Below are 27,354 nucleotides of genomic sequence, written 5' to 3'. Positions count from 1 at the left end.
AGGGGACAAATCACAGAATCACAGCATCACAGAATTAATACGATGCAGAAGGAAGCCACTTGGCCCATTATCCCTGCACTGGTTCTTCAAAGAACATCATTACCTAGTGTCAATCTCCTGCTTTTCCCCATACCCTTGCACACTATTTCTGTCCAAACAATCATCCAATGGTACTTTGAATGTCTCATTTGAACCTGCCTTCACTATATTTCTAAGTAGTGCATTCCATAGCCTAACTATTTGCTGTATGAAAACGTCTTTTTCTCACATCACCATGGCTTCCTTCATACATCAATATCATTGGGCCAGAATCCTGGAGTTCCATCCCTAATGGCATTGTTGATCTACCTATAGCACATAGACTACAGCAGTTCAAGAAGGCAGCCCACTGCCATCTTTTCAAGGGCAGCTAGGATGGACAATAAATACTGGTCAAGCCAATGACACACATGTCCCACAAGACAGCAAACAAAAAACAAACCTATGTCTTCTTGTTCTTGTTCCTTTTACGAGTGGGAGAAACTTCTCCGTTTCCATTCACTTCAGCCTGCTCATGACTGAAAATTTCTATCAAATCTCCTCTCAACCTTCTTCTCTGCAAGGAGAACAGTCTCAATTTCTTCAAAACATCTTCATAATTTGAGTTTCTCATTCCTGGAACCATTCTGCATTCACATCTTTCCTATAACATGGCACCCACAACTGTACACATTACTCTGGCTGGGGTCAAATAAGTGTCTTATACAAGGTCAACATCACCTCCTTGCTCTTGCACTCTACGCATCTATTAATAAAGCTGAGAACACGGTATGCTTTATTAATTGCACTCTCCATCTGTCCTGCCACTTTCAAAGATCTATGCACATATACACCCAGGTCCCAAGTCAGAAACAGGGGAATTTATTATGGGGAACAAGGAAATGGCAGAAGAGTTGAATAGGTACTTTGGATCTGTCTTCACTAGGGAAGACACAAGCAATCTCCCAGATGCAATAGTGGCTGAAGGACCTAGGGTAATGGACGAACTAAAGGGAATTTATATTAGGCAGGAAATGGTGTTGGATAGACTGTTAGGTCTGAAGGCTGATAAGTCCCCGGGACCTGATGGTCTACATCTCAGGGAGGTGCTCTAGAAATTTTAGATGCATTGGTAATCATTTTCCAATGTTCTATAGATTCAAGATCAGTTCCTGTGGATTGGAGGGTAGCTAATGTTATCCCACTTTTCAAGAAAGGAGGGAGAGAGAAAACAGGAAATTATAGACCGGTTAGCCTGATGTCAGTGTGGGAAAGATGCTGGGGTCAATTATAAAAGATGAAATTACGACTCATTTGGATAGTAGTAACAAGATAGGTCAGAGTCAGCATGGATTTACGAACGGGAAATCGTGCTTGACTAATCTTCTGGAATTTTTTGAGGATGTATCTGTGAAGATGGACAAGGGAGAACCAGTGGATGTAGTGTGCCTGGACTTTCAGAAAGCCTTTGATAAAGTCCCGCGTAGATTAGTGAACAAAATTGGGGCACATGGTACTGGGGGCAAATACTGACTTGGATTGAAAATTGGCTGACTGACAGGAAGCAAAAAGTAGTGATAAATGGGTCCCTTTTGGAATGGCAGGCGGTGACCAGTACCACAAGGTTCGGTGCTGGGACCGCAGCTGTTTACGATATACATTAATGATATAGACGAAGGCATTAAAAGTAATATTAGCAAATTTGCTGATGACACAAAGCTGGGTGGCAGTGAGAAACGTGAGGAGGATGTTATGAGAATACAGAGTGACTTGGACAGGCTAGGTGAGTGTCGGATGCATGGCAGATGCAGTTTAATGTGGATAAATGTGTGGTTATCCACTTTGGTGGCAAGAACAGGAAGGCAGATTACTATCTGAATGGAGTCAAGTTAGGTAAAGGGGAGGTACAACGAGATCTAGGTGTTCTTGTACATCAGTCAATGAAAGCAAGCTTGCAGGTACCGCAGGCAGTGAAGAAAGCTGATAGCATGCTGGCCTTCATCACAAGAGGAATTGAGTATAGGAGCAAAGAGGTCCTTCTGCAGCTGTACAGGGCCCTGGTAAGACCGCGCCTAGAGTATTGTGTGCAGTTTTGGTCTCCAAATTTGAGGAAGGACATTCTTGCTATTGAGGGAGTACAGCGTAGGTTCACGAGGTCAATTCCCGGAATGGCGGGACTATCATATGTTGAAAGATTGGAGCGACTGGGCTTGTATACACTTGAGTTTAGAAGGATGAGAGGGGATCTGATTGAGACGTACAAGATTATTAAGGGATTGGACACTGTGGAGGCAGGAAGCATGTTTCCACTGATGGGTGAGTCCAGAACCAGAGAACACAGTTTAAAAATAAGGGGTAGGCCATTTAGAACAGTGTTGAGGAAAAACTTCTTCACCCAGAGAGTGGTGGATATATGGAATACTCTGCCCCAGGAGGCCAAGTCTCTGGATACTTTCTAAAAAGAAATGGATAGAGCTCTCAAAGATAGTGGAATCAAGGGTTATGGGGATAAGGCAGGAACAGGATACTGATTGTGGATGATCAGATGATCAGCCATGATCATAATGAATGGTGGTGCAGGCTCGAAGGGCCGAATGGCCTACTCCAGCACCTATTGTCTATTGTCCCTCTGCTCCTCCGTTCCCTTTATAATTGTACCCCTCCATTTTATATTTTGTAATGTTCTTCCTATTAAAGCACATCACCTCACACCTCTTTGCATTGAACCACATCTTCCACCTATCTGCCCCTTCACCAAATTGTTCATGTCTTCTTGGAGTTCTACATTCTCCTCCTCATGGTTTACAATTCTACGTTGTGTCATCTGTAAACTTTTAAATTATGCCCTGAAGCCAAGACCCATATTATTAATATATATTAGGAAAAGCAAGGTCCCAAAACCGACCTCTGGGAAATCCCGTTACAGAGCTTCCTCCAGCCCAAAAACTATCCATTGACCATTACTCTGTTTCCAATCACTCAACTAATTTTGTGTCCATGTTACTACAGTCCCCTTTATACCATAACCTAAAACTTGCCTCACAAGCCTGTTATATGGCACAGTATCAAATGCCTTCTGGAAATCCATTTACATCACATCAAAGTTACCCTCATTGAGCTTTTCTGTTACCTCTTCAAAAAACTCCAGGAAGTTAGTTAAACGTGATTTCCCATAAGACATAGGCCATTCAGCTCATTGGCTCTGCTCTACCGTTCAGTGAGATCATGAGTGAATTGAAAATCCTCAACTCCATTTTCCTGCCCCTTCCCCATAACTTTGATTCCCTTGATTAAAAATCTATTTCAGCCTTGAATATACTTAATTACTCAGTCACAACAGTCATCTACAGGAAAGAATTCCATTGATTCACTATCCTCTGAGGAAAATAAAAATCATTCTCATCCCTTTCTTAAGAATGTGATCCCTTATTCTGAGATTCCAATTCTAATCTCTCCCAGAAAGGGAAACTATAAGACCATAAGAAATTGGAATAAGGGTAAGCCATTCAGCCTCTCAAACCTGCTGCATCTTTCAATTTGATCATGGCTGATCTAACATTCTTAATATCCACTTTCCTCCCCTTTCCCCATAATCCTTGACTCCCTTACTGACTGAGAATCTATCTATCTCAGCCTTAAATATACACAAGGACTCTGGCCACAGAGCTGTCTTTGGCAAGGAATTCCAAAGGCTCACAACCGTCTGAGAGAAGAGAGATAATGGGAACTGCAGATGCTGGAGAATTCCAAGATAATAAAATGTGAGGCTGGATGAACACAGCAGGCCAAGCAGCATCTCAGGAGCACAAATGATGAAGGGTCTAGGCCCGAAACGTCAGCTTTTGTGCTCCTGAGATGCTGCTTGGCCTGTTGTGTTCATCCAGCCTCACATTTTATTATCGTCTGAGAGAAGAGATTCTTTCTCATCTCAGTCTTAATAGGATGCAGAGCTGGGCTGAGATGCAGATGGAGTTTGACCCTGAAAAGTGTGAAGTCATTCATTTTGGAAGGAAAAACTTGAAAGCAGAATACATCGTTAACGGAAAGATTCTTGGCAGTGTGGAGGAGCAGAGGGATCTTTAGATTCATATCCACAGTTCCCTGAAAGCTGCCACCCAAGTGGATAGAGACAATGGGAACTGCAGATGCTGGAGAATCCAAGATAACAATGTGTGGAGCTGGATGAACACAACAGGCCAAGTAGCATCTCAGGAGCACAAAAGCTGTGTTTTGGACCTAGATCCTTCATCAGAAAAGGGGGATGGGGAGAGGGCTCTGAAATAAATAGAGAGAGAGGGGGAGGTGGATCGGAGGTGGATTGAGGAGAAGACAAGTGGAGAGGAGACAAACAAGTTAAAGGGGCAGGGATGGAGCCTGTAGAGGTGAGTATAGCTGGGGAGGTAGGGAGGGGATAGTTCAGTCCAGGGACGACAGACAGGTCAAGGGGGCAGGATGAGGTGAGGAGGTAGGAAATGGGATATGGCTTGAGGTGGGAGGAGGGGATAGGAGAGAGGAAGAACAGGTTAGGGAGGCGGGGATGAGCTGGGCTGGTTTTGGGATGCAGTGGGGGGAGGGGTGGCCACATTAAAGGTGGTCTTTGCTCCTTTGATAGTCCCAAGACCTTCCAGAAAGACTTCTGAGTATTTAATTAGGATTTCACTCAGGCAGCCATTTCCCAACCAAAACAACATAAGCCAATCTATGTGAATCTTTTTCAACCAATTTTGTCGCATCGAGGTTGGGCCTGAACCTTTTACTACAATTTGTGGTAACTGAACCAGAAGCCGCTGCTTCTCATAAGAAACCAGTACCAAAATTGTACCCTTAATCTGTAAAGGTTCCCCAGTGTATGTTCTCAGTCCAGCCAAGGTCTTGCACAAGCTTAAGTGTTGGAGTCCAGAGTGAATTTTATTAAAGACTAGTCCTGCGATCACTGAAATGGCCACGCCGGTATCAACCTCCTTTCCAACTGGGTGACCATTTAACCAGACATTTATTTTGATTGGTTCTGATTTGGATATTGCTAAGCAATTTAACTGTTCCAAACCAGGTGTAGGCGGACTTTCCAAGGCATGCACTTTCCTGGATATTGGTCTATGAGTTCTGTTACTCAATTTAGGTTTAGTGGGACTCCTTTGCTGTCTCAAGTCTTCATACCAGCAGTGACTACCTAGGCTTGGTGGCCCAGATCATGGACAAAACTTTAACCATTTCACTGAGGCTTGGTTTTGTTTTGAGGTTTTGCTGTGGGCTGACCTAGAGTCTTTCTGCCTGGTTATGTCCTGAGTGAGGCAATGCAATTGCCTTCACTCAAGTAGTGTTCCCCAAGCTTAGTCAGAGTGGGGAGGCTGGCCACTTCCAACAGAATACCCTGCAACTCATTGCTCCATTTGTCACATTTTCCAGTGATAAAGCCGGTTGTAGTGCCAGCTTGAAGTCCAGTAGGCTCTTTTGGATGGTTACATTATTAATCCCATAGACCAAATGGTCTCTCAGCATCTCATTAAGGGTTAAATCAAAATCACATGCTTCTGTCTGTCATCTTAACCTCGTCAAGAATCCCAATATGGATTCCCCTGGTTCTTGAATTGCCAAGTAAAATTAACAGTATCTCAGAATTAGGCGAGGCTCAGGGGTCATAATGCTCCTCAAGTAAATCCACCAGCTCTTGAAAGGTTTTAGTGTCTGGTGCCTCAGGGAAAGTTAGGCTCCTAATAACTGAAGAGGCTGTGGGTCTACAAGCTGTCAAGAGATTAGCTCATTGCTTTCCATCTGCCCCAATGTCATTTGCCTAGAGAAAATAATACATTCTTTTTACATACTGGGCCTCGTCTTCGATAGCAAGATCAAACAAGTCAAGCTTCCTAAATAATGGCATGATGCCTGAAATGCTTACCCCAACTCAAAGACGACTGTTGCAAATGAATTTCTTCAGGAGTGTGCTTTATAGTCATTACCACTGAAATAACTACACAGAGGCCAGTATTCCGTCACCAGTCACACTTTATTTACACATGGAAAGTCCTTGACACTGATCCAGCTCTCAGAGTGACAGAATGTCTGACAGAGATAATGGGAACTGCAGATGCTGGAGAATCCAAGATAATAAAATGTGAGGCTGGATGAACACAGCAGGCCAAGCAGCATCTCAGGAGCACAAAAGCTGACGTTTCGGGCCTGGACCCTTCATCAGGGAGATGATCATCTGATGAAGGATCCAGGCCCGAAACGTCAGAATGTCTGACACACCTGTTTTTATCTGTCAGCCAGGGCTCCCTGATTCGACCAGATTAATGACCCCAGTCAGGGAACTCATATTCTATGAGGTCCACCTGGCTGACCTTGTTACACTCACTACAGTTTGCATGCTGCACTCTAAAAAAAAACTAGAAAGTGCAGTGAGGCAATGTGACGGTCAACAAGTGTCTGTGATGCTGTAATATTGTACCAAGGCAAAAAATGAGAATGTTCATCAGGAGGGACGTGATATTTACCACTCTACAGCACAGCAGTGTCAGCTCAAGCAATCCATATTTTGGCTACAGCTTTCAAAGAACTGAGCTGGGTAAAGCCATCATTCATTGGCTGTAGATGTATTGTTGGTGGAGAGGCAAGCATTCGCTGTTTTTCAAACTGTAAATGCAGCTCACTGGTTTGTTCTTCCTTCATTTTTCCAATTGTTTCATAGAAGTTAGTATCACAAACTGATGGATGCCTTCACAATATCCAATACTTCCTCATTCAATATTGACAATGTTAGTAAGGGCACTACAGAAAGGATAGCTATCATTCAGACAGGGGTGTAACCTCATGTAATGCTAAGGATGGCTACCCTTTCTACCTTCAATTTTGTAAATGCAGCTAAAGAGAGAGTTGATCATACAGGTGATGATGTAAAATAAACTTATACTTACATCTGTTTATAATGGTGTCACTTGTACCACCTATGTGCCCTCATAAAGCTTTCTTTTTCCTTCCTTTCCCTCTACCTCTTAGTGCAGTACCAGGGTCTGCAGTTGGGCTTGAACAAGATTGACCTATAGTGAATCCAGTTGGCCTTGAGGATTTGTATGGATAACCCTGGGGGCATTTGTTGCTAGATGGCTCAGAAATGCTGAGAATGTCATGACCAGATGCAAATGCATCCTTCTAAAGTTGAACTACCACAGAGTCGAGATTCACAGGCATGTGGATGGTCCACAGTGTCCTGAGATGAGATTTCTAGGAGGCCTGCATGCGAATTCCTCCTCTGGATGTGTGCTACTGATACCACCTTGTCTCCTTGTGAAAAAGACCATCTGGAATGAGGTCAAGGTTTTCTGTCGCCCTGTTACTTTGCCATCAGGGTTGGCCACTAATGCCAACAGCGATGGAGATCGGATCTATGTCCATCTCTGGCAGCCAATAAGTGTTTGGAGTCCTTGGGAGACAGGCAGGCATAGGTATGCAGGAGTCAGAATGGCACAGAGAGATTTGGTGGCCTCCTCTAACTTTGGATCCAGTTTCCTGAGTGTCTCCAAACAATCTGCCTGCTGCTCCTGTGTGCGCTTGTGTATTTTAACAGTTATTAATGGCTGACACCGTTAGGTCCTCTTCTGCCTGGGGTGAACAGGCTTCCCAGTCTCCACCAGTCCTCTAAGTGCCAGAGATCTGGGGTGTTTTATTCTTGTCCACTTGCAGTGACGTGTCAGTGATGTGATCATCGAGGTATCAGCTTTTGAGCTGGTGAAGGATACAGGAGACAGTTTTAATGGTGCATCTTCTCAGGAGTCTGTGACTTTGTCCTCAGAGGTGGAGGACGTGTTGTCTAAAGGTGCATATTTCTTCATGCGATGGCTATGTGGATGCGTTCAAATTTTTTGAGTTCCACAAAGGGCAACGGCATGTTGGGATTCCCAATGGTGGAAATGGGAGAGCAGTACAGTATTTGACAATCATTCTTACTTGAATGATGAGACATGGAGGTCTCAGCATTTCCAAATGAGCAATTGTGGTTCTCTCCCAATCATGCAAGGATTTTCTTCTCAGAGGGGTGAGCAGATGAATGTCAAGCACCCTAACACCTGTCAAGGCTGTCTCTGGGAATGTAGGTTTCAAAACACAAACAAGTAAACTTGGATTTTGTTGAACAGTGAAGCAGTCTCAAGGGCAGAATTATCTACACTTGCTCTTATTTGAATACTTACATACCTGATTTCTACTGCAGTGAGACTAAAGAAGGGATCGAGTGAGATGAACACCTGACACACCTGTTGGTGGAGGTAGATAAAAGCTGATGAGGAATCCTGAATTAGTGAGCAGGAAAAGCAGAGGGCAGGAAGGGTCGACAATTTGGGGGTTTGGTGTGGGTGAGAACCATTCAGGTGTGATGCTGATACATCTGTAATAGTTGTTCACAAGAGAGTTGGGTACAGTGGCAAAGTTATGGTGAGTGTGAGATAGCAGAGAGAAGATGGTGGCACTAAGCATTGCAGAGCACAGAACATCTTTAACATTCCTCCTGCATCACTGGACGTTCTTCCAGCCTACCAACCAGGGTGATAACTTGGAAACAGTCCAGCAGAGTCTGGTGTCGTTATCTCCTCGGGCATTACTGAGGAAAAAGAAGGACCTTTCTGGCCATCACACCATATATAAAGTTCCTGTCAGCAAAGTAGGGTACCAATTTGCCTCTATCTGCCATCCTTGTCATGTTTCACACAGTGGAACCAAGTGCAGCATTTTCTTTACTCCTGAATGACATAGGCATTAAAAAGCTCAATTGGTGCAATATAGTGAGAGTGAAAAAATGAGATTTTCAACACTGAGAAATTGGTCTCCTATTTGCAAGCATCAATATCTCATTATTACCCAATCTTGCCTGATTTATGTGCATTTTACTATTTTCCCAGGCAGTGGTGAAAACCAGATGGCAACAATTCTCAACATGAAAGTCTGAATGGGTACCTGGTAGCTGCAACTCAGGCCCATCTTGGCCAATATTTCACATCATCTTAGGGCAAGCTCCATTGGCACCCTCCATCTACGAAAGTTGGTATTGGCAAAATCTCACCACATCACCAAGGCACATGTTGGACTCACTTTTAATACAGTTCAGCACTTCAATATGTCATTGACACCTTATATTGCAATGTTAATGCCAGGCTACTTATTGCACAAGGACAGGCACCCATCTCATGCATTTAAACTAAAATCTTAGATTCCTTTTTGGCACTAATTCACATTGAGTCTATTTGGATGCTCAGATCATCTCTACCTTCCTTGCTTTTCTTTTACCCTTTAGCATGCACAGATAGTTAAGCAATTAGTCATGTTAGGCAGCCAAGGCACACAGTCAGGGGAGATATCCTTCATCAATCAGGCAAGGTGGTGTGACCTAAATGAGTAGGAAGTACAGAGGGCGGTTGTTTGGCAGGATCAGCTGGGTGGGAGCCTTTGAGGGAAGATTGTTAGACCATGATCTTTAGTGGGAAATGGGTACAACGGCAGATTTACTTTCAGGTAGCATAGAGAAGATGATAGACTTATCCTCACTGTGCATTCCTCCAGACAACGGACATTGCACCCAACCCAACTGGCAGCATTTGTCATGGTGCGCAACTGATTTTTATACATAGAACCCTCGGCATGAACATAGAAGGTCCCAGCACTGACAATCATTTTGCTGTTGCTAAGCACAGGATAGGGTGAGAGTGGCACCGTGGAGTTGTGGTGTGTATTTAATGGGGTGAAACAGTGGAGAATTGTGTGAAGTACCTTGCTAGAGCTCACAGCTAGAAACCCTTCATGAAACTTCCCAAAATTGATCCTTATTGGATGTTTGGCATGATGCAACCATATGAAGATTTTGCACTGTTTGAATTGGTGCACAACTGGGATTGAAATATAGTACCAGCAGCAGGTAATGTGATGGTAATATAATAAACATAATACTGAAAGGACTCAGCACCAACAAGCACAAGAGCAGAGTAGTGCATACTTACTGAAATGGACATTGTAAGATTGCACAAGACAACTGGCTTGAGCTCTCAAAGAGAAACCATCCATTAAACACCTCACAGTTGACATTTAGCCAAAATTTGTGGAAATTCAGCCCAAGTTTCTTCCCACCATACAATGAAAGAACATATTAATCAAGATTCCAGTATCAAGATTCCACTAAGAAGTTACTTAGATGCTGAATCAGATTAAATTGACTTAATTTTGGCTGCACCCTAATCTATTTGATGGTGATGGTTTTAATTTTAGTATATCCACATTTTACATTTGTAGGTCACCCTCGTAAAGAATTATCAAACCCGTGCAGCAGTACTGAGCAAAGCAGTACCAAAAGTGGACCCTGCACCAATAGTGCATCCAAAACGCTACCAGAAGGTAAGATGGTTGTGTGTTATGTCCACCCTTTATAAAGCTAATATGCTATTATTCAATGCTTATTTCTTTAGTGATGCAGTGTGCTATAACATGGATAAATGTGTGACCCTTGTTTCCAGTACAATCCACAGCTATGCAATTAAAGGTCCTGTTAAAGAGATCTTTGTGTAACAACCAGTAACAACCCAATATGAGTACATGAATTTGCAGCATCTTTTTGGTTCCTCTGCAGTCTTTCCACAGCCTTTATAACAATTTTGACAGCCTTTCTCTCGTCAGTGTAATACAGGAAATTTACTGAAGCACATGGTCCCATGACTTGCACAATTTAAAGATAATACACAACTTACCGATACCGAGGGGCATGATATAATGTGGCCAACAAAGATTGGCCGAGTGGTTGACAGTAAGGAGAAAGTCTTACATTACAAGAGCAAATACGCAAATTGATCAGGTGGTCAGATGGAATTTAACTCTGATGATTGTGAGATGATGTGCTTTGGAAGAAGTGATGAGGAAGGACTCAATGTTTGGACACTAGGAAGTTCAGACGAACAAAGGGATATTGGAGTGTTTGTCCACAAATCCCTGAAGATGGCATGATAGGTTAATAAAGTGACGAAGAAGGCATATGGGACACTTGCCTTTATCAGTCGAGGCATAGATTGTCAGAGCAGGGAGGGTGTGTTGGAGCTGTGCAGAATTTTGGAGTACTGTATGCTGTTCTGGTTACTGCCCTTTAGGAAGATCCTGATTATACCAGAGTGTCTGCAGCGGAGGTTCACCAGGATGTTGCCTGGGACAGAGTGCTTTAGCAATGAAGAGTGCCTGGATAAACACTGGTTGTTTTCTTTGGAGTAGAGAAGGTTGAGGGGTCTCCTGATAGAGGTGTATAACATTATGAAGGGCGTGGATAGAAAGCAGCTATTCTCCTTAGGCTCAGTATCAAGGTGGCATATTTTTAAGGTGAAAGGCAGGAAGTTTAAGGGGAATTGAGGAAAATTGTTTTCATCTAGAGAATGGTGGGGTCTGGAATGCACTGTTTGAGAGGGTAGCAGAGAAGGGTAACCTGACAACCTTTAAAATTGCAAATTTAAGAGCTCTTGGATCATGTGCTGGAAAGTAGGACCCGTCTAAATGTAGCATAGTTTTGGCAGTACAGAATTGATTGGTTGAAGAGTCTCACAGTTCTGTACTGTATGATTCTACAATTCTCTACAGACTTCACAGAATGTTGAGACTTTACCTTCCTCCTGGCTGTCTGTCCCCATTATGTAATTACAATCCTCCCCTCCTATCCTCTTGTACTATTATGTAATTCCAGTGCCCAGCCTCCTGTCCTCCCCTCCCATGCCCGTAGTCTCTAACCCTGTATCTAGGCTTCAATAATTCTCTACCAGGCATGATTTAATCAAAGTTTCCTCTGGATTGTGCTGTTTGTGCAGTGGTAACTCCACTGAAATGAAGCCTGAGGCCCTGTCTGGTGACATCTCAAGCCTCAGTCTTCAGATGGCAGGTACATATCAAAATTTCCACCCTGTATTCTTTACTTTTACTGTAAATCTGTGGTTCTTGCTGATATTGTAAAGTGTCTAATGACCAGACTTGGACAGCTGTTATTCACATTTCAGGCCTGACTGATTCCAACTTCCACATCTGAGCTCAGCACAACATAGCATCTGTAACTAGATGCAGTTGTTAGGACTTTCCAGCAATATAAACTACTTTAATTCCAACAAAACTTATTACTGTATAATATTCATTTCAGACTCTACAATTTATAAAAGGCTGAATAAATTGAAATAATTTCATACTTAATGTTTTCTCCCTCCCTCACCAAATTTTGTTTAAAGAATCATACAAATTTTAAAACACAGATGACTATTCAGTTTCATTCGATTATTTACATGTTCCTTTCCCTGTACTTTCCTGAATCATTTTAAATTTTAGTTTTCCACTTATTTATCCTTCACCATTAACCCCAGCTCTCACCTTTAATGCCCTTGTCTCGACATTACTATCTCTCACCGTTACAGTTCCCCTTGTATAATTAACCTTTCTGTAAAGACTGCATATTTTATTATATTTCTGTATTTTTGATTGTGGGGTTGAATGGGAAAAGGTCTGTTTTAAAAACCGAGAACTGTAGAAGGGATTGCTGTACTTTTTAAAATGCAAGTTACCGGTAGGCAGCATGGTGGTTCAGTGGTTAGCACTGCTGCCTCATGGCACCAGAGACCTAGGTTCGATTTCACACTCAAACAATGTATGGAGTTTGCGCATACTCCCTGCGTCTGCTTGGGTTTCCTCTGGGTTGTCTGGTTTCCTGCCTCAGTCCCAAAATGTGCAGGTTAGGTGGATTGGCCATGCTAAATTACCCAGTGTCCGAGATGTGTAGATTAGGTGGATTAGCCGTGGGAAATGCAAGGTTACAAGGGGTAGGGTAGAGGAGTGAGTCTGGCTGAAATGCCCTTCAGAAGGTCAGTGTGGACTTGATGGGCCAAACGGCCTTGCTTCCACACGATACGGATTCTAAGCCTAAGTATTTATTGTAAGTGTTGTTTGCTCAACCAGACAAACTGGTACCATGTGTGTGTATAAATTAAATTCAGCCAGCAACAATTAGCTAAAGAGTCTGCGAAGCTTTGACCAGTTGTTAATAACAAAGGCCTTCTCCTTACCAACAATGACATAATTGGCTCCTCTAGCTGAAGCTATCAGAACTCTGGAAAGGCAGATTCTGACTTTCTTTTAAAAAGTATGTAAAGCCTTAAAAAAGCCAGTTTATTTTGCTTCACCAGTTATTGTAAGGTATGGCTTTTAACCAATTCCTCAGAGACTTTATAAGGACCAGTCTGTCTATACCTCCTGCAAGCACGTGAAAGCACCTGGTAATGTTAGATTGAAGAGCAACAAATCCTGGTAAACCAGAAGGATCAACTCAGCAATACCTTGGGACAGGGATCATTGAACATGTCCTCCCACTCCACTCATAATAGCAATGTTTTTCTGTGACTGTCTGGTAATGTGTACTGAGGGAATTTTATAAGGGGTTAGTTAGTTAGAGTTTTAACTAGCAGCATTTACGTCAACAGTTCATAGTTGTTTCCCTGTCTTTGTAATAATAGTCATTTTTGTTAAATACAGAAACTTAGTCCATGCTTTATGTCAACCTCAGTTTGAATACACAGAAAAATTGGGGGCAATTTTGCATTCTTTCATAAAGTCTTTAACTTTTGAGATGAATCTGGGTTTCGCAGAGCTTGATGCCCAGTGCACTAGCCCAGTGAAGTGTGATACATCACACTTTTAAGTTTGGGATTTTGTGCATTTGTTGTTGTATTGGTCTTGTTATCCGAAATCCAATCAAACTGGATCATGTCCTGCTTTACCATATCTACATTACACAGCCCAACCATTCTACCACTTCAGGGTAACCCTACAGGACAAGGACAACTCACAAATTCTTTACTCTATGACACATTTTCTCCTCAAAGCCTCTTCCTCAACCCCTTTAACATCATATCTAGCTTCAAGAATGAGTATGCCATTACACTTTCCCATCTCCAAGTTTGGAATTACCTATGCAGATTCTTCATGTACTTCATAGCCATTGCCCTTAATCCTTCATTTACTTAGACCTGACCCTCAGATTCTGTGACTTTTCCTCTCTTTTTCTCTGCCTTTACATGCTCTTTTCTTCCACAGGACACATCTCCTGTCTCCTACCAAACAATTATGCCTGAATCCATGCCCATGCCAGCATGATAAATGGCTTCCTTGGCACAAAGCACTGACTTCCTTTTTAAACCTATTATCATATCACTCCTTACTAAAAATGCATCCATTCTCTTTAATATCAGCCCTGAGTCAGCATTTTGTTCTAATGTTTGTGAATTTGTCATGTTTTCCATTTCCATATTCACCTCTCACGCAAAGATGTATTTTGCCCTGATCAAAGTTGCCATACTAACTTCTGTGACTGTGCCTATTATCTCCCCTTGTTCTCCTCATTTCATATATATTTCATCAAGGAAAAATCCAGGCCTGTGTTTACACAAATGTGTTACGTGTACATGTACAAAAATGAAATTTTGCTGTTAAATCACATTATATTGAATTCAGTTTTACTCAATATTCAATCTCTAGAAGTATCTGGTATGGAGCCAGAGTGAATGAAGGACAAGATGCAAACAAAATAATTAAAGTTAATTAAATTAAAATATCAAAGCACAGCAACTTATCATATTTCATCATCATTTGCAAAACGTGTAAAATACTGTTGCTGCAACACACATTTCTGTGTTGGCGTTAGCTAAAGTCACCATTGTCCCAGAGGACAGTAGTGCTGCTTTCTCATTAGAGAGAGTGGTGAATTTAACTTGAGGATCATGACGCCTTGGGTAAGGAGCAGGGGTGAGAAGGCAGGACCTTCATGGTGACCACGATTGGTGTTAGAGGGGACATCAATGCTGTATCTTAAAAGCTATGAAACTGTACGAAGAAATTTAAAATGTTTGATTTGTGGAGCTTCATGGGAACAAGGAAGTTATGTTCACTTAATCTATAAAATTTTAACCAATTATGTCATTTAGCCTAGGAAGAAATTTAATTATGGTACCTGGTATTATTTACACATAGGGTCCTGTGAAGTGATTATAGACAGCAAGGAAAATGTTAAAAACCCAGGACCTCGACAGTGGTAATCTCCGGATTACTTCCATTGCCACGTGCTGGTAATAGTAAAAACAGGAGGATATGGCAGATGAATGCATGGCTGAAGCATTGGTGCAGGGGGCAGGGGTTCAGATTCCTGGATCATTGGGATCTTTTCTGGGGCAGAGGTGACCTGTTCAAGAGGGACGGATTGCACCCGAACTGGAGTGGGACCAATATGCTAGCGGCAGATTTGCTAGTGCTACAAGGGAGGGTTTAAACTAGATTGGCATGGATGTGGGATACTGAACAGCAGGGAGGCAAGTGCAAGGCTGGAAGAAGATACAGTAATCAGAAATAGCAAGTTGAAGAGACAGGTCAGGCTGAAACATGACAGCAAGTGAAGAATGTCTGTTGGATTAAATTGCAGCTATTTCAATACAAGCGGGCTGACAGGTAAGGCCGATGAAGTCAGGGAAATTATAGCCAATGCAGAAATGTGGTCAAGGGAGGAACAAGACTCGCAACTTAATGTGCCAGGATACAGGTGCTTTAGGCGGGACAGAGATAGAGGAAAGAGGGGAGGGGAGTTACTGTTTTGGTTAATGGAAGTTATCACAGCAGTACTCAGAGATGAAATAACTGAAGGATCATCCAGTGAGACTTTGTGGGTGGAGCTAAGAAATACCAAGAGGATGGTGATGTTATTGGCGTTGTACTGTAGACCCCACATAGTCAATGGGAATTAGAGGAACAAATATGCAGGGAGACTTGCAGGAGCAATAGGGTTGTCATGGTGGGGCTTTTAATTTTCCAAACATAGACTGGGATTGCAGTAGTATTAATGGCTTAGATGGGATGGAATTTGTTAAATGTAGTCAGGAAAGTTTCCTCAAGCAGTATGTAGACTCTGGAAGGGGCAAAACCTGACCTACTCTTGGGAAATAGGGAAGGGCGGGTAACTGGGATTAGTGACCATAGTTCTGTAAATTAGTTATGGAGAGGACAAAACTGGACAAACAGCTCACAGATCTAAATTGGGGCAAGGCAAGGAGATAGACAGGATCTTGCAGGGATTGATTAGAGTAGTTTTTTTGCAGACAAAGGAACCTCTGGTAAGTGGGAGGCCCTTAAAAGTGTGATAGTTAGAGTTCAAGGTCAATATGTTTCTGTGAGGGTGAAAGGCAAATTTGGCAGGAGTACGGAACCCTTGATGACAAATGATATTGAGCTTTTGACCAGAAAAAAAGAAGGCACGGCTCAGGTACAGGCAACTGGGCTCAAGGGTATTCCTGGAGGTATACAGAAGACACAGGAGTTTTCTGAAGAAGGAAATCAGGAGGGCAAAAAGGGAGCACAAGATAGATTTGGCTGAGAAGATTAGAATGAATCCAAAGAGATCCTTTAAGTATACAAAGGAAAAAGGATAACTGGAGACAGACTCGGACCCCTCAAGAACCAAATTGGACATTTATGTGTGGAACTACAGGATCTGGGTGAGGTCTTCAATGAATATTTTTCCCCTGTGTTTACCATGGAGAAAGACATGAAGACATGGGAACTTGGGAAGCTATTGGCGAATTCTTGAGCACAGTCCATATCACAGTACAGGAGGTGTAGGCTGTATTAGAATATGTGAAGGTGGATAAATCTCCCAGTCCTGATCCTCTTCAAGAGACTAGTGAGGAAATTGCAGGGATCCAGGCTGATATATTTGCATATGGAATGACAGTGGAAGCGGTTGAGGCAGGTACATTTAACAACATTTAAAAGGCATTTGGACAAATACATGGATAAGAAACACTTAGAAGGATATGGACCACGTGCAGGGAAATTGGTTTAGCGTGGATGGGCAGTTTGGTGACATAATGGAGTACCTAGTAACATAAATAGGCCCTGAAACACCATAAATTTTCTATATTTGGAAAGTAGATTCCAAATTATAATGCTTGTATTTTATCTCTACACCACTCAGTCTTGGTTATCAATTGTGATGTGTTTTTATGTTATGTGCAGCAATTAGAACAAGGACCTTTTGTTTAAAGATATACAATACAACTAAAACTCCCAATACCATTGCTATGAGTTTGACTGAGACAAAAGCCGCAATTTTTATTTGGAAGACCAAAACTGCTACTCATTTTTGAGGGGAGATGTCAGTTGGGAACTTTTATATTACTTCAGACACAGTTTTATTTCTCAATGTTTCAGTGAGATGGAAATTTGGGCAGTCAATACTAGGATTTCTCAGTGCTATCTATTGAATATGTTACAGAAGTCATTCAAACAATTTTTTTTAAAGAAACTGTTTTGCAAATCCCTTTCCCTAACCAGGCTTCAAAGCTGAAAGGATGTCTTTCTATGAATATTAAAGACTTATCACTGGATGGCTCCCAATTTTTTTTATGTTTTAATCAAGGTTAGGTGGCAAAAAGGGTAAAAGAAAGTCTCCAGTTAGCCCGAGAATATGTTGGCATCAGTGGTACCAAAGGGATCCCCATAACAGACATCATGTGGCATGTCCTCTGGTTGAACAAATAGAGGACAAACAGCTCAATAAAACAGTTTTTAGGATGTGTGGTTAAATTTTGAAATAAGTATTAACGTTTTCTTTTCAAAAACTACAGGCAGGGGTGCATCTTGGATCCACAGAAAAAATAAGAATTTCCTTCAGGTTTAATTCTGGTTCAATGAAACAGAGGGAACAAATTCCTCTCAGTTATTCACTTTATCCTTGGAGGGGAGGATGAAATTGCATTTATTTAGGTAGCGTTTGATGGATACAGAACAGTGCTGCTATGCATGGGGTAATCCACGTTGTATTACAAAGCATTAACTGAAACAAGAGTCAAGAAAATGAAAGTCTGTAAGTTTCAAATAATGTTTAGGAGCAAAAGGATTCTTTGCTTTATTATGTCCTTGATTTGGTATTTTTGCTCATTCCTGATGGCATGCCACTGAAGGGAGAAGTAAAGGCTTTGAATTTGGGTCATACCATCTGACCAGAGATGTAATATATAAGATTGTGCCTCATAACTTCACTGCAGTGAAGTAATTTTGATATCTTTCTCAGTCTAATGATCTAAGGTGAGAGTGAATCTCTGCTGTTGTCTGTCATGTAAATATGCATGTCAAATCTATCAAACAATACCATTAAACTGCAAAGACAATAGTTAAATGCTTTGGAACAATGATTTAAAACTCAATATTAGATTAACATGGTAATTTTCTGATTAACACATAACACTCTTTATTTAAGTATTCCTTTTGTTTTCTGTGTAGGAAAAACTGTTACAGTACTCTGCATTTATATTAGAAAATAATGCTCATTCAAGAAGATTAATGATTCAAATGCAATCACACTAGGTTTATCAAATAAAATGTGCAATCCATTGCTACCAACTCCATGTCTACACACAGATATTGTGATATATTCAAGCAGGAACTACAACAGCACATACTTAAAAAGTGAAGCGAACAATCTCCATGAATGTTGTACCCAGTGGGACAGACTGAGGTTACGAATTGGGTCGCCAACCATATTAAGATTTCCCAAGGTCTTAGTGCCTGCTGCTTAAAAAATTTTGGGATTATTAATTCAAGTGACATTTACCTTCAACTAAGGTATTTAATAGAGTGAGTTAATGTGCATAGGGATGCAGACAAAGAGCAAGGGACAAACAAGACCAAAATAATTCATCTAATTATCCAAGTAGGATGTATACGTGGTTATAATTCTGAATAAGAAAATGATTTCACACTATACGTAAGATACTTTAATGCAAATTTCACTAGAGTAATTATTTTAAACTACAAGTCTCAATTCGCTTAAGTGTATTACTTCAAATTGCAAAGTATAAACAGTTTGGAATGCAATATGGCATAAATGAAATGTTACAGGCTGATTTTATTAAAGTCTGCTACATGCATTCATTGCACAGATGTAAAGACATTGAATGGGAACAAAATAGATGAGGGAAATTTAAAAATAAAATGGAATCTTCAAAATTGCTATCATTGAAATATTCTTTGAAGGAAACAGGCCGCTTCCATTCAAAATATCTCAGCGTGTTACATTTTTCAATTCCTAGGACACAAAGAATGTGCTTGCACCATTAGCATATGTCAGTAATCATTTTACAAGTTGCCTGTCAGCCCAAGGCTGTTCTACCAGGTAAAGTCAAGGAAAGAACACGACCCTTCAATGTTCAGCAGATTGTGTGAATCACTGGAGATCTGAAGGGGCATCTTATACACTGTACTCAATCCCTCACCCTCTCTGTCTTTACCTCTACTTTTCTGAGAATTACAAGACTGCTCAAATACAGCCATCTGCATTTCTTACTGATGATGCTTAAGTTTATCCTGAATAAAGTAGATGACAAAAATGCCAGTGCTCAACAGATAGAGAATGTGTTTGGCTTATTTAAGGATCAGGCCTGGGATGCGCACTGTATCATAGTGCCAGTATTAAATTATGGAATTCAGAATTACTAAGGATACAATGGAAACTGACATCTATATCATCAATGTAGCTACAGTGAAATTCAGTATCTTATCGGATTAACAGAAAAAAACTGAACGGTTTAGTACAATGCTTTGGAATACTGGTGTACTGCATTACTATAGAATTATAGTCCATTCATTCCCGAGCAATGCTGAGTTTTCAGTTTCAACTGCAGTGTTATCTTGTGGGGTCCAACTAGGAAAGGAGGGGAAGATCAAAAGGCAAACCGTATCCAGGGTGGTCATCATTGGGGAAGGCCTCAGTCCAGATCATGAAAAATGCTCTCAGACAGAATAGTAGAGGTAAATCATAGTCTTCAAAACAGGATTAGATAATTATCTGAAGAGAAAACATTCACAGTGCTACTGGGAAAGGATAGTGGTTGAGACAAACTAAATAGCTGTCACAGAGAACTAGCACATACAGTAGGCCAAATGGCATCCTTCTGTCGTGTATCCAATTCTTCAGCCATTCTATTTACTGATAATATGTAAACAGGTCAGAAATGAAATTAAGGAACACAACAAAGCAGAAATGATTAACCAACAGAATAATTCACAAAGGAAAATAAATATCGTTAAAATTAAATAATCAAAATCAAAACAGATTTCCAAATTTCTGGCTAACCGTCATTAAACTGCCATGAGTTTTTGCATCATTTAAACTAAAAAGTGAATTCAGAATGTTATATCAGCCTATCAAGAAAGGTCATTATAAATGTCATTGTAAGTCTCAAAGGGAAACTACAATTGGTTAACTCTAAGAATTTTTAAAGCTCCCCTGTCATACTGTATCATCGTGACTATAAAAAAATCACCATTACAAATTGGATCTTTTTCTATCCCTGCAAGCAGTGTCAACCTCCATGTTAGACATCTTCATTATATGAGCAGTTAACCTGCAATTTAATTAATAGGCAACATAGACAAACAACATTTTCAGTTTCTTCCTTTGTACAGTAGTATTTCACAAGACTAGTCCTTCTGATCCATGTTCACACATACAATTCACCAGCTATTACCAGTCAAATCTATCTATTTAATATGAGAGCTATTTATTTGGAATATATCTTCCTTCCAATTCAGTTTTACATTTTCATGATTTACTTTAATGTTCAGTGCCTGGAAATCAAATCAGATATTTTAATGAAAAAGCCAAAAACATTAAGAAAAGGCAGGTGTCGCGTCTGTTAGAAAAGAAGCTGAATAGTTGCAGTATTATTTAAAATCAATATTCACATCACAATTTAAGTCTCTAAAATCTACCAGCCAGATTTTATCATTTTCTACTGACTTAATTAATTGCTCAACAGCTAAGGAGATATATATGAAATAAATTTGTTCAGATTTATCTTCCACCTCTGAAGAGTAGAGCAACTTGAATTGACCATGATCACAATGTGACTATCTATCGGAGACAAATATAATTTAAAAAGCGTTAATTGATAGAGGATGTGACAAATGGAGTCCCCAGGAGTCTGCGCTGTGGAACTGTTTAGAATTTGCAAAAATCTTGTGGATGTGGGGATTAAAGGCAGAGTAGCTAAATTTGCCGGCGATACCATGATAGATAGGAAAGTATGTTATGGAGAAGACATAAGGAAGTTGTGGAGGATATAGATAGGGTGAGCGAGTGAACAAAAATCTGGCAGATGGAGCAGAATGTGGGAACATGTGAAGTTGTTCACATTGGCAAGAAGAATAAAAAAAACAGGTTTTTACTTAAATGGAGAATGACTCCTAAATACTGAGGTACAAAAGGTCATGCATGAGTCACAAAATGTAGGTTCACAGGTACAACATGAAATCAAGAAGCCTTATAGAATATTATCCTTTATTACAAACTGAGAATATTATGTTGAGAATGTTGGTGAGATCACATCTCAAATACTCTGGGCAATTTTGGTTTCCTTATTTAAAGAAAGGTAGTTCAGAAGATATCTTGAATGAATGAGGGATACCTTTATTAAATAAACATAAAGAACCATGGATACTGAAAATTTGAAACAAAACCAGAGTGCTGGTGAAATACAGCAGGTCTGGCACACTCTGTAAAGAGAGAACAGAGTTGATGTTTTGAGTCTAGTGACACATCTCTGTATGGATGCTGCTAGACCTGCTGTTTCTCCAGCACTCTCTGTTTATGTTTTACCCTCTATTTCATTTATTCACCATCTGCTGCAGACTCGGTCTAGTGTGGTGACAGGGATGCTAGGTGGTGATCACAAGGAGATTTCTTTGTCATGTTTGATCTGAGACTTGTGGGCTCCCGAATGAAGATTGAGGATTCTCAGAACAGCTCCTTCTGACTGGAATGGTGATGATGATACTTGGGACATCGTCTATAAAGTATGTTACCATGAGTATGACAATGCCAGGCTGACACTTGATTAGTTTGTGAGACAGCTCTCCTGCTTTTAGCACTGACCCCGGATGTTAGCAAGGAACACTTTGCAGGTTCAACAATTGTTGATTCTAATGCCGAGGTCGATACCAGGAACTTTGTTCAGTTTCATTCCTTTAAGGTAGTTTATTGGTTTGATATAACTGAATGATATGCTTGGCATTTTAGAGGTCAGTTAAGACTCAAACACATTGCTGTGGAACTGGAGTCACATGTAGGCCAGTCCAGGTAAAAACAATGGATTTCTTTCCCATAAGGGCTTTAGTGAACAACATTGGCTTTAACACCAGTTGACAATGGTTCCATTATTATCATTAGACATTTTCAATTCCAGATTTTTGCATTGAATTTAAGTTCCAACATTTGTCCTGATATTATTTGAACTTGGACCACCAGAGCTCGACTGGGATCTCTGAATTACTATAATTCAGCAACAATATCAGTGCTTCTTCCACCAGTCTTCAGTGTCCGTGTAATTGAACTATACAACACAGTCAATGCAGATTGTTACTCATTGCCGTTGAGAAGATGTTTTGGGCTTTGAGAAGTCATTATTGGAGAAAGGTGCCCTAAAGTTGGCCAAAATATTGATTTTAAAAGAGTGGAAAAGCTTAATATCCCATAAATATTATTAGATTCTAATAAATTCTGCAGGTAAGACCAGCCATTTTGGCAATCTGTAATTAAAAACTTTCTGGCTTTAGTTAAGTGGCGACCATTTGGGCACAATTATACCAAGCATACAGAACTTTACCATTGTTGATATTGCGACAACTTATTTTCCAGGAATCAAATAAGGAGATGGCTTTAATTACATGTTGTACATCTGCTTTAAAAAAGGCAGAGGGCAAACATTTTGGCAGCCCTTGATTAGGTTGAAAATTAGTTTTGGGTCCATAAACTACAGACTAAAGAGAATGATTTGATAAATAACTGATTAACCATGAATGTAGATCCGGAAAAAGATGACCACATAAAGTCTTTTACTACCTTTACTTGATAGGCACTTCACAGCTTTGTAATGCAACAGTTTCAGATCATAACCTTTATACCCATTACTTTTCAGACAATTGGTGCCAGTAATGATGCTGCTGCTGTCTTATTTACACGACACTGGGCCCAACTTCTTTTTATCCACTTGTCCCATTATTATCTCCTTTTGCTTTATCCCGTCATCTGTTTTGTTATTTACATTTCTCTTGTCCCCTGTGACAGATCTTCCCTTTGTTCACGTCTCCTTCCATGTCTCATTTTCCTGCACTGGTACTCGCTTAAAATATGTTACGTCTGTACCAATTTCCAGTTTTACAAAGGATCACAGACTTGAAATATTAACTTCTCTGTCTTCCCAAATACTGCCTGACCCAAGTATCCTATCCTAAGTATTTCCTATTTATATTTCAGGTGTGCACTATCTAAACTACTGTGCACTTTGTAATAGCAACTTGTTTGGAAGTGTACCAGGTCAGATTCGATCAAAAACTTTATAAATGTCCAAGAACATGACACATGATTCATCAATGTTCAAGTTTAGAATTCGGAGATATGTTCTTTCAGCTGCATTATTATCAGGTGATCAGTAGTTTAAACAGTTGTAGTTTCACCCAAAACTTTGTAGGAACATGGAAATAAGAGTAGGCCATTTAGCCTCTCAAGCTTGATCTGCCAGTCAATGAGATTATAGCTGAACTGTCACTAAATTCCATATAAGTGCCTTTTCTCAAAGCCTTTGAATTTTTTTTATGATAAGAGTCCACCAACTTTCATTTTAAAAGTAATAATTTATCTAAGTTCAATTGCCATTTGCAGAAAAGAGATCCAAACTTCTTTTGCCCTTTGCATAACAATATAAGAAAGCAAGCAGGAGTGAACCATGTGGCGCTTGAGTCTGCTTTGCCATTCAGTACGATCATGGCCTTAACTCAAGTGTTTTCCTGCTGAATTCGACTGCTGAAATGTCTGGCTGTAATTTTTCGACCATTCAGCCTAACCCAAGGCTCCCCAGTCAGATAGAATTGAATCGCTACAGTGTGGAAGCAGGCCCTTCAGCCCATCAAGTCCACCCTGACCCCCCCCCAAATAGCATCTCAGCCAGTTCCCTCTCCCCATCCCCCTCTCTGATGAAGGGTCTAGGCCCGAAACGTCAGCTTTTGTGCACCTGAGATGCTGCTTGGCCTGCTGTGTTCATCCAGCTCCACGCTTTGTTATCTTGGATTCTACAGCATCTGCAGTTCCCATTATCACTGATACAATTTTAACCTCACTGCGAAGCCTCTTCCAGGTATGCCTAACCTGAAGAAGTTACCCTCTGGACCAACCTCAGGGAATCTCTCTCCCACTGCAACTCTCTTGTATCTCTCCATCTTCAGTCTGCCTCCCCCTCTCTCCCTATTTATTCCAGTTCCCTCTCCCCATCCCCCTCTCTGATGAAGAGTCTAGGCCCGAAACATCAGCTTTTGTGCTCCTGAGATGCTGCTTGGCCTGCTGTGTTCATCCAGCTCCACATTTTGTTATCTTGGATTCTACAGCATCTGCAGTTCCCATTATCACAAAGACTCATCTCCCTACCCTATTCCTCTAACCCTGCATTTCCCATGGTTAACCCACCTAACCTACATATCTCTGGACACTATGAGCAAATTAGCACTGACAATCCACCTAACCTGCACATCTTTGGACGATGGGCGGAAACAGCAGCACCCAGAACAAACCCATACAGACATGAGGAGAAGATGTGACTTCCACACAGGTGGACTTGAACCCAGGTCCCCGGCACTGTGAGACAGTACTGCTTACCACTGAGCCGCTATGCTGCCCCTAAGTGGCGATGCCAGAGTTCAGACCCACACCCCCGAAAAGACGGCAGCCTTAATCCAGCTGTGTCCCTTATATCTTGAAGATTTTAATTGTATTGCCCCATAACCTTGTAAATTTTAGGGAAAACAATTCAAATATTTTCTCCTCATTCAACTCTTGGAGTCTAGATATCATTATGGTAAATCCAAGCTGCGTTCTTCCAAGGCCAATTTTTCCTTCCTAAAAATTGCTCCCAGGTCTTTGGTGGAAAAGTTTCATCTACCCAGCTATATTCTATTCCTCTTGGTATAAAGGTCAGCACTTTGTTAGTTATTTTGTGCATTTTCTGTAAGTGTTCATGACGTTTTAATACCCCAAGAATGTTGGATCTCCACTGGTTCAGCTATTCATTTAGAAAGTAGCTTATTCTATCTTTTTTAGGTCAAGTGGATAACCTCACTGCCTACATTGGAATCCATTTGCCGCACTTTTCACTTAATCAATGAATATTCCTTTGTGGTGTTAAGTATCAATCTACATTGCCTATAAATCATCTATCTTTGTATTACTGGCAAATCTGAACAGTGACTTTCTGTTCTATTATCTAATTCACAAATGACTATCATGAAAAGTCGAGGTCCCAACAGCAATCCTTACAGAACACCAGTGGTCACATTCTGTCAAAGTATCTGCCCCTCTCTGTACCTCCTTCTGTTCATCCAGGTCCCTAAACAGGTCAATCTTTTGCCTTCAATTCAACTTAATAGTTAATAGTATACTCTAGTGGACATTATCTATGTGATGGATAGTTAACCATAGCTTCCAGAACTTTAGAATAACCAAAACAAGAATAATCAGTGGGTAAGGTAAGAAGGATAAGTGGGATATTTCTTAGAGATGTGATGATTTTATGGAGATATAATGAACATGAACAAATTCCACATGAGGGATAGGTTTGGAGCAAAGATATTGAATATGTAGCAGTTAACAGAGATAATTTTCGGTGATACATCTGAAGGATAACAAAACTGAAACCATCATAACTGAGATAATAGGAACTGCAGATGCTGGAGAATCCGAGGTAACACGGTGTGGAGCTGAATGAACACAGCAGGCCAACCAGCATCTTAGGAACAGGAAAGCTGACGTTTCATCAGAAAGGGCCTAGGCCCGAAACGTCAACTTTCCTGCCCCTAAGATGCTGCTTGGCCTGCTGTGTTCATCCAGCTCCACACCTTGTTACCAACATAACTATGTTCTTTTCTAATCTCAGAGAGCCCAGAATCTTTAGGCTTGGCAGCAATAAGGCATGATTTTGCATTTAACAGTTGAATAGAATGGAGCAGTATAGAGGTTTATTTCCAATCTTATCCAGATTTAGGGAAGAAAAAAGAGAAAAATACTAACTTTTTTTGGATATTAGAACATTCTACAAGAAGGATGAGGCAGTAATCAAAACAGCCCTGCATGAAAACATCAATCCAGTTTGGAAATTGGGGTAAATTGAATATGAATGGATCTATAGATCATAGCAAAAAAATTGTGTTAGTACTACACTGACAAATGGATGAATAGAAGTGAAGATATTATTGATGGTGATTCAGCAGAAAAGACATTAATGTTGTTAAGTTTGATGATGTTATTTAATAAAAGATTGAAAAATTCATGAGCATATACGAGTTGCAAGATGAATAGAAGATCATTTTGTTTGGTGAGAGAAAAGTGGTTATAGTCACAAGTTGCATTCAGGGATCCAAGCATATGTTCTATGCTGACATCTAGTACAGTGCTAAGCTAATAAAATGTGAGGCTGGATGAACACAGCAGGCCAAGCAGCATCTCAGGAGCACAAAAGCTGACGTTTCGGGCCTAGACCCTTCATCAGAGAGGGGGATGGGGGGAGGGAACTGGAATAAATAGGGAGAGAGGGGGAGGCGGACCGAAGATGGAGAGTAAAGAAGATAGGTGGAGAGAGTGTAGGTGGGGAGGTAGGGAGGGGATAGGTCAGTCCAGGGAAGACGGACAGGTCAAGGAGGTGGGATGAGGTTAGTAGGTAGCGGGGGGTGCGGCTTGGGGTGGGAGGAAGGGATGGGTGAGAGGAAGAACCGGTTAGGGAGGCAGAGACAGGTTGGACTGGTTTTGGGATGCAGTGGGTGGGGGGGAAGAGCTGGGCTGGTTGTGTGGTGCAGTGGGGGGAGGGGATGAACTGGGCTGGTTTAGGGATGCAGTAGGGGAAGGGGAGATTTTGAAACTGGTGAAGTCCACATTGATACCATATGGCTGCAGGGTTCCCAGGCGGAATATGAGTTGCTGTTCCTGCAACCTTCGGGTGGCATCATTGTGGCAGTGCAGGAGGCCCATGATGAACATGTCATCAAGAGAATGGGAGGGGGAGTGGAAATGGTTTGCGACTGGGAGGTGCAGTTGTTTGTTGCGAACTGAGCGGAGGTGTTCTGCAAAGCGGAGGCTTGGGGACCGCTTTGCAGAACACCTCCGCTCAGTTCGCAACAAACAACTGCACCTCCCAGTCGCAAACCATTTCCACTCCCCCTCCCATTCTCTTGATGACATGTCCATCATGGGCCTCCTGCACTGCCACA

The 27,354-nt window shown here is 41.1% G+C and overlaps 1 protein-coding gene across 1 annotated transcript in view; it reads left to right on the top strand.

The window, feature by feature from the left end:
• cfap77 (cilia and flagella associated protein 77) overlaps nt 1–27,354 on the top strand; it is a 184,877-nt gene that overhangs the window by 147,279 nt on the left and 10,244 nt on the right. The window contains exon 6 of the mRNA XM_048559140.2: nt 10,291–10,392. Within this exon, the coding sequence (XP_048415097.1) occupies nt 10,291–10,392 (102 nt within the window). The remainder of the gene's footprint in view (nt 1–10,290; nt 10,393–27,354) is intronic.

The sequence above is a fragment of the Stegostoma tigrinum genome, chromosome 29 (genome assembly GCF_030684315.1).
Source record: "Stegostoma tigrinum isolate sSteTig4 chromosome 29, sSteTig4.hap1, whole genome shotgun sequence".
Classification (NCBI taxonomy): Eukaryota; Metazoa; Chordata; class Chondrichthyes; order Orectolobiformes; family Stegostomatidae; genus Stegostoma; species Stegostoma tigrinum.
This window is presented reverse-complemented; position numbering and strand designations above follow the sequence as displayed.